The following is an 8,036-nucleotide window of genomic DNA, read 5'->3' as shown; positions in this document are numbered from 1 at the left end:
AAGGGGAGTACAGGGAAGGATAAGAGAGACCAAATGTGGAGCAAGAGGAAGGGGAAAAATCCTGCAAATGAATGGTCCTGAAAACATCCCTTCCACTCTTCAAAGACGTAGAAATCAGAGGAATTACCCTTGGGTTTCTCGCCTGGCTTCCTTGTGGTTCCCGTGGGTAGGGCTGTGGCTTGGGCTTTATGCCCACCCAGGGGCCACTGGAAACTTGGTGGGTAGAGATGGAGAAAGTTCTTAGGGAAAGCACTCTGGGAATGCTCCTTATGCCTTTTCTACCCCTGTAATTATCTTTCTGCCCTGGTGCCTTTAATTGTACTCCTGTGTTGCTGAGTGGAACATTTCTCTCTTCCAGGACCCACTGTGGGATTTGGATGGGGCTCTTAAATGGAAAGAAGAAAGAAGGTAAAGAGGGAGAGGAAGAATGATGAATGATAAAAAGGCTACAACTAAGTTGAGGAGGTGCTCTGTTCCACTTCCCTAGGCTAGAGTATCTAGTAGAACTGGGTACTTTCTGTGATTTGGGGGAGGCTGTGTATTTAAAGGCCTGCAGAAAAAAGCAGAGGTAAAGGGCACGAATGTTTCTCTTGTTACAGACAGCCCGAGAGGAGGTCAGCTGTATCCCTGCCACACCCTGATTGCGTTTAGGGAAAAATGCAGCACTCTGCTTAAAGGACCTGTCTTGATTAAGCTGGTCAAGTGCTGTGTGTGTGTGTGTGTGTGTGTGTGTGTGTGTGTGTGTGTGTGTTTGTGTATGATAGCACTATTAGAAGAAAGCAGGCTGGGATGCCAAGGTGTAGCAAGTGGGATAGAGAATGTAGTAGGTGGAGGAAATTGTCTCTGCAGAGAGCTGGGCTCTGTGGTTGGCTACTTAGATTCCAGATGGAAGGTCATTTTTAATATTAGTCAATGGGTGAGCAGAAGCAGGTTAGCTTTCGAAGGATGATGGATAAAAGATGATGACAGAACTCTCTCCTAAACCGGGATTTCTGGGTGGGGATAGTGGGTAGACAAAGAAAAAAATAGCATCTCTCTACACTGGAACTTGGATCATTGACAAAATCAAGCCATGAGTTCTAAAGTGGAACATGCATGTAATCATGAGGACAGCATAATTCTTCCAGGTTTCTCTACTTTTCTCCAACACCCTTCACTCTGCATATAGTCCTACAACATGCCTCCAGTATCTCCATGCCACTTGCATTTGTCATCTCTTCCCTGAACACAAGCACACACACACACACACACACACACACACCACTCAGACAGGCTGCAGCATCTCCCTTCCTCCAACCCTCCGGGACTCACAGATGCAAAGGTTTTTACACCCTCTAGCTCTTTTCTTTGCATGTCACATGAGATTTCCCTCCCAAGTCCAGGAGCTGCTGAATTTCAGGTGCTGTCAACAAGCACTCCCAGCATCCAGCTGGCATTTTGACCCTACAAGTTACAGTTTTCTTTTTCTTTTTCTGTCTGCAATGTTAGGCTTTGTCTCTGTTGCATCTCCCTTTCCTTTATAGCTTCTTGGCCCCAAATCCACTTTGGTCAAGATCTTAGGTCAGTTTGGAAACTGACCATCTCCTGATGACATGGAAAGTGTGAGCTCTAGAGTGTGTTTTCTGAATCCATCTGAGGCGTAGTTAAGACCAGTTCTTTTCTCAAACAAAGGAGGTGGTGTCTTGGATATAATTTTAGGCTTCATTCAGAAGCCCTTCTCTCATCCTGGTATACAAGGAGACTTCAAACAGTTCATGAAAAAAGTGGAATTAAAATTAGGAGTTTATTTTGGTGTAAAGAATTTTGAAATCTATGCAGGTTTTTCATAGTATTTGTTTTCCATAGACTTTTTGAAGACCCTCTCAGATAAGCTGTGGTAATGAGAATGATGGTGCCAGTAACAGTGATGGCAATGATCACAGTCCAGTTGCTAGGTCACTGGGAATCAGGAAGGTTCTAGGAAACGGATTATTTGAAAGAATTGTGAGAGCTTTACAATATGATTGTGTGGGGGCATATTTATAACATGCATTTTTGTAATTGTTTTCCTTTGGGCTGTTTTCAAGCTAAGACTATTCTAGAAAAGCTTTGTTTTTGTTTTATTTTATTTTGTGTTTGAGAAGCCACAAATATTCAGTCAACTGGAGCAGGTGATAGAAGAAGTGAAAGTATGCAAAGGGGGTTCCTTCAACCCAGTCTTGAATTCCCATTAAAACTGGGGAGGGGGAGGGAAGAGTGTTAACATCTCCCTGTTGAATTGCAGTGAAATCTAGGCCAGCCCTGGTTTCCCTATGTGTGGGATACGCTTAGTCATGCTTGTACATGGATGCACACGTGCATGCAAATCTGTGTGTGTGTTGATTCTGAGGAAGTCTTTTTTTGAAAGATAAATGAAATTATGCACAAGCAGCAAGTAACCATTAGACTTTTAAATAAACCAATCATTTCCAAATAATATTTTTTGCTCTTAAATAGGACACTTATCAACATCTGTATTTTTTTAATAGTGGCTATTGCTTTGATATACTTTAGTTTTATAATCATTGCTATTGCTTGTTTTCTTTGGTGAAACAATTTAAAAAATATTTTTCTTGTTTTCTTATTATCACATTTTCCCTATCGCTAATAAGCCAAGTCTTTCTTTTAAAAACTGTAGGTGTATTCCCAGCCATTCTGCTAGTCTCTTTCCCTGGACAGAACTGGATTTATATTTTTCAAAGTAATTAAAAAAAAGTTCATCTTAATTGAGCTGATGCCCATGTTAATACTTCAGCTTCACTGTTTCTTAGACTCATTTGAAAATAGAAATCAGATAGAACCTCACAGTTTTAATTCACCTATCTTCAAGGGGGAAGAAAAGCAAACCAAAAAACAACGAGCCATCTCGGCTAAAGTCAAATAGTGAAAATGTGATGTTCTGAGAAATGTCACATCTTAAATGCAAATACAGGTCATAGTTTTATGAAGATACAATCACAAATCACCAAAACATAATCATAATCCTCACCCTTCCTCTTTCTCCCAGCTACACCCCAAATCAAGGAGTTTCAGACATTTCCACTCAGGTACATTTGAAATGGGAGGTTGTGCATCTGGTGGTGAGTGCATTTTAAGATGATGTACTCTCTGGAGCTAAATTCACAGAAGATTCCATTATTCTGTCCCCACCCTCTTTCTGAATGTTGAACTGAAGTCCCTGCAGCTGTGGCTTCTGGGTTGGGAGCCCCCTGGGCTGCCAGTAGAGTAGATTTTTCTCCATGCAGCGGGGAAAATCTCAAAGCAGAGTGGTTACCCAGGCACAGATCTGTTCTGACTGGATAACAAGAGGAACTATGATGTGGACTTGGCTGTTTAGATTAAAATGCATTGCAGGCTCCGGGAACAAGAACACATCAGTAGTAAAGGCTGTTTAAACCTTTGGGGACAGTCCTATGTTTAGATTACATTAATTCATAAATATTATACTAAATACCACTTAAATTGGACTTAAATGACTTCAAAGATAATGCATTATAATATGGCTATCCAGAGAGCACTAGTCTTTATGTCTCCCAGTAACTCAGTCTTTGCTGCCTCCTATTCTGCTAGACAGGACCAAAGTTATGAATGGGTTGTCGGCTTGTTCATGTGTGGATCCACTGTGTATGTGTAGCAGGCATGAGGATGTGTGTGTGTATGTGTATCTTCAGTCACTGCTTCAGTTTGTTTTCCAGGAAATAAAAAGAAGAAAAGAGAAATACATTTTTAAAAATGAGGGAAGAGAAGAATTAGACTAGTGGGTGACCGGTTCCCTTTTCCAAAGGAAAAAAAATTCTATGAGAAGGGGCAAAATTGGTCCTCAACTCACTTCTGCTGCTATCCCGGGAATTTGCCTCTCTCTTCTTTAATCAATAGTACAATGTCTTTCTCTTTGGAGGCTGGAAAAACAATCTTTCTCAAAGTGTTTCTCATGGGGAAGACAAGAGGATTGTGAGTTAGCTGGGAGAGTTTGCATTAAACTGGGTTTTCTTCCTTGGCAGTTTTTTCTTTGAATTTTAATGTTGAACTTTCCTCTCTTTCCTTTTTCTCTCTTTCTGGCACCCAGATCCCCCTCCCTCCAACTGCTTTTTGGTATCCAGGGGCCAAATTTACCTTTACAGTAATTACCCCAGTCCACAACTGCTATGCTGCTTCCCCAGCCCAGCAGCCTTTCTCTGATATGGCTGGGTTTGCTCCACAACACCTACCTACTCCCTCCTCCACAGACTCCCAATTTGACTGGAGTAATTGCCTTTTAAGGTGCACTCTACGCATGGCAGGTATTCCATTAACCCTTAGAATTCTTTCCTTTTTTAGTTACCTGAAGTGGCAGGTGCTGGACATATGGATACCACCTGAAATTTCATGCATTTCCTTTAGTTTAACTCCTTTTCCCTTTTTTCCTTTTTTTGGTAAAAAACAAAACAAAACATTTATATCCAAAGGTCCTCTACACTTGAAGTGAATATCATGTTACACTTCTCAATTTTACCCCAATATGATTCATTAGAAGTTAGAAATTCAAGAAGGAGATAGCAAGATCCACAAATATTTCCTGAAACCAGGCTTAACAAAGGCATGATTCTATCCCAAGCCTCATGTTGTCAATTTAGAGATGGGGAAAATCTAGAAGCTAAATGCAACCCTCATTCCTCAAGCCTCATCATGCTTTTTGACTTAATAGTAATTAATCACCAATGGCAAGCGAGTAATTTTTTAAGGTGGCCGGAGGCTTATTTTATCAGGATTAGCTAATAAATCAGTCTCCATCACTGAAGGAGGAGTTTGAACTCTTTTAGGACTGAATAAACCAGACCTCAGAAACTGCCTCATTTATTCAGCTCTCTAAGAGCTTCCTGGTGCTCTTAGGGATGTTGTGGCCCAACCTCGACTATAAAAATCAGAGGGCTGGAGAAGCAGGAAGTTTCATAGAAAAAATATATGCTCAGGCTTTGAAGGGTGAGCTGTGACAACGAGGCACCCAGTATGCTGGAGGCAATGGGCCTGCCTGCCACTGAGACAGTTGGGGGAAGAATTATTTAGAAATGAAGTTTTGCTCATCCTAGGAATTCCATATGTGTGTGTATGGATGTCTGTGTGTGTGTATACACATACACACATACACATAATTATGTAAAATGTATAACCTTCTCTACCCATCGATGCAAATGCTAAAAATTCGCCTTCTTTGCTATAATACAAGAGAGTCCAAATTATTTCAGAAATAAGTGATGATAGCACCCAGAGACGGTTGAGAGGAAATCAAAGAATATTGTTAAAGTTTATCTTCATTTGAAATAAAGAAGCAAATAAAGTGCTCCAATACAGCTCCCACAGGAAGCCCAGCTCCTCACAACTGCCTTTGCCATAGTGGGTTCTGATTTTTTTGTTTGTTTTGTTTTAAACTTTGAAATCTTAAATCACAGAACTGATCATTGAAACAGGGGAACAACACTTCCTTAGCTATGCTTTACAATTTTTTAGTATTATTATTTTTTAAACTGGGGACATGTTAGGATGACAAAGGTTTGATACAAACCTTGATTAGCATCTAAGGAGGTTGTTCGGAGAGAGAGAAACTACAAAGATATATTCGACTTGGGGGGGGTGTTTCTTTCCTTTTCTTCAGATATTATTTAGACGACTGCCTCCCCATTCCGCTTTTCCAATCTCTCTTCTGACCAGACAGACATTTTCTCCATATTGGATAAAGGTTGGTTTCCCTCTCCATTACAGCCCCCACCCTCACCCCACCCCAACAAATCCAGTATATTTCCATTCTGCTGTGTTTTTGTACTACTCAACATGCCATTAACTTTAAGATTTACTCCTCAGCAGGCAAGCTGGAAGATGCTAAAGCCAATAAAAACTGCTCTCTGGGACTCCAACTATGAAGAGTTTGGAGCTCTGTTTAGTATTCGGATGAAGGGAGGGCTGGAGAAGGAGGGTGGTTGTGATAGTGAAAACCGCTGCTGCTTGGAGAGCCAGACAGCTCCGCGCTCTGCACCTAATGTGCCGGAGGATCAGCTCTGTTCATAGCCCATTTGTGGCCAAGGATGAGGCTGCTCTCAATGTGGGGGTGGGTGTGCGTGTGTGTGTTTTCATCTTTAAAACCACCAGCTCTAACACGGCATCTTCGGCGGCTCTCCACACTACTGTTTATTAAAAACGGTACGTCCATACACATTCCCTACAACTTCCTTAGCCCCGTGCTCCTTCCCTGCCTGGCGATCAATCTCTCTCAGAAAGCATTTAACTTGCCCACACAGCTCCAGCACCGATTAATCCTCGCTGCACATCCTATACATTACTGTTAGGGAGCGGAGCACTGGGCTAATTTCGTCACCCACCAGCCACCCACACACATTCTACAACTGAACACGTTTGGGGTTCTGCCTTAAAGATAATAAAACAAGGAGAAAATAGGCAGGCTGCAGACAATTCCCATGACCACTTTCCTAAAAAGTTGCTGGGCTTTAATTCTTTGATTATTCTGTCTCCCCATCCCCCAAGCACTCACTAGCGATGATTGCTTCACGGAGAAATAATGTACTATAAAGCTCTCTGCATGGTGAGTTTGGGATAAATTAGGGTACACCCTTCAAAATGCATATCTTGCACACACACATTTTACCCCCCAAAGCTCGGGTTTCCTGGGAAGGTGACTATCCAGGCTCCTCAGACCACTCACTCTACCCAGGGGATGGCTGGTTTCTTGGTAATTCTTGTCTTAGGTTTTTTATCACTGGTTCCTTCAAACATCCACCCCCCACCCCAGCACAATCAGATTACTGAGGCACACAGCTAGACAGGGAGAGTTTACTGTTCAATTGATAGCAAAATAAAAATATCTCTTCGAATTTGTCACCTCTTTCCCCCTTTTAGACGGCTGCGCTCCTGTTACTCTGGCCGGGAACGGAGGAAGAGACCATCTCCTTTAGTATTTTCAGCACCACGGCGATGGACAGCACCCTCGGTTCCCGGCCCGCGAAGCGACTGCCAGTTCGCTCAGCGTCCTGGACTCGGCCGGTGCAGCTGTTCCCATCCCAATCTTTCAAGTCTCTGTACCCAGATCCCCCTTTCCCCCTCGAGCTTCTCTTTCTCTTCATCGTCTGTGCCCGCTGCTCTCTCCATGGCACCGCTTCTATCAGCTCCTCGTCCAAAACCCAGCCTTGCCCCAGCGAACAGCTCCCCACGCACCCCAGCTCCGGTCTCTGCTACCCGAGCGCCTCCCTCCTCGGCGTCCGCTCGAAGCTCCCTCTCGCTCCGTCTCCCGCTCGCTCGTTAGTTGCCGGCCGGCAGGTCTGCCCGCCCGCCCGCTCCTTCTCCCGGACAAAGTTGGGAGGGAAAGGTGCACTCACCTTTGTGCATGCCTGTGAACCTGTCCTTCAGAACCGTAAGCTCGTAGATTTTGCCGAACTCCTCGAAGAGGGGCTTGAGGTCTTTCTCATCCAGGTTGCGGGGGATCTGCCCAATGAACAGCTTGATGGCATCGTGGTCCTTCATGGGAATGGTCGACGGGTTCCCCGGGCTGTGGCTTAATCCGTTCATGTGCCCGGCGCTGCCCGGGCTGCTGCCGAGCCCGTTGGTACTGAGGCTTGCGTTGTCAGCCTGTCCGTTTGCTAACGTGGCCATCTTTATATACATAGAGAAAATCTTCTTTCCTTTTATTCTTTCTCGCTCGCACTCTCTCGCTCCTCTCCCTCGCTCGCTCGCTCGCGCTCACACACGCACACGCATACACACACTCGGGTTCTCTCCCCCTCGGTTTCTCTACACCTCGCTCTCCTCTCGCTCTCTGCTCGCTCTCTCTCTTTCTCCTCTCTTCTCTCGCTCGCTCGCGCTCGCGCGCTCTCTCTCCTCTCCCCCTCTCTCTCCCTCCCTCTCTCTCTCCTCTCTCTCTCAGTCTGATCCAATTTTTTTTTTTTTTTTTTTTTTTTACATTGAACAGACAGGATCTCTGTCCTTTCCGTTTAAACAGGCTGGACCGGTTCAAGTTCCCAGCCAGACCAGGGGTG

The 8,036-nt window shown here is 44.1% G+C and overlaps 1 protein-coding gene across 1 annotated transcript in view; it reads right to left on the bottom strand.

The window, feature by feature from the left end:
* The window catches only part of LOC102478975 (CUGBP Elav-like family member 4), a 17,563-nt gene extending 9,754 nt beyond the window's left edge, over window positions 1–7,809 (bottom strand). Inside the window, exon 1 of the mRNA XM_006162413.2 lies at window positions 7,380–7,809. Coding sequence (XP_006162475.1) covers window positions 7,380–7,665 — 286 coding nt within the window. The 5' untranslated portion in view covers window positions 7,666–7,809. The remainder of the gene's footprint in view (window positions 1–7,379) is intronic.
* Window positions 7,810–8,036: the final 227 nt, after the last annotated feature.

Source organism: Tupaia chinensis, unplaced genomic scaffold, assembly GCF_000334495.1.
Source record: "Tupaia chinensis unplaced genomic scaffold, TupChi_1.0 Scaffold139952_1, whole genome shotgun sequence".
Classification (NCBI taxonomy): Eukaryota; Metazoa; Chordata; class Mammalia; order Scandentia; family Tupaiidae; genus Tupaia; species Tupaia belangeri.
The sequence above is the reverse complement of the archived record's forward strand: the minus strand, read 5'-3'. Positions and strand labels throughout refer to the sequence as shown.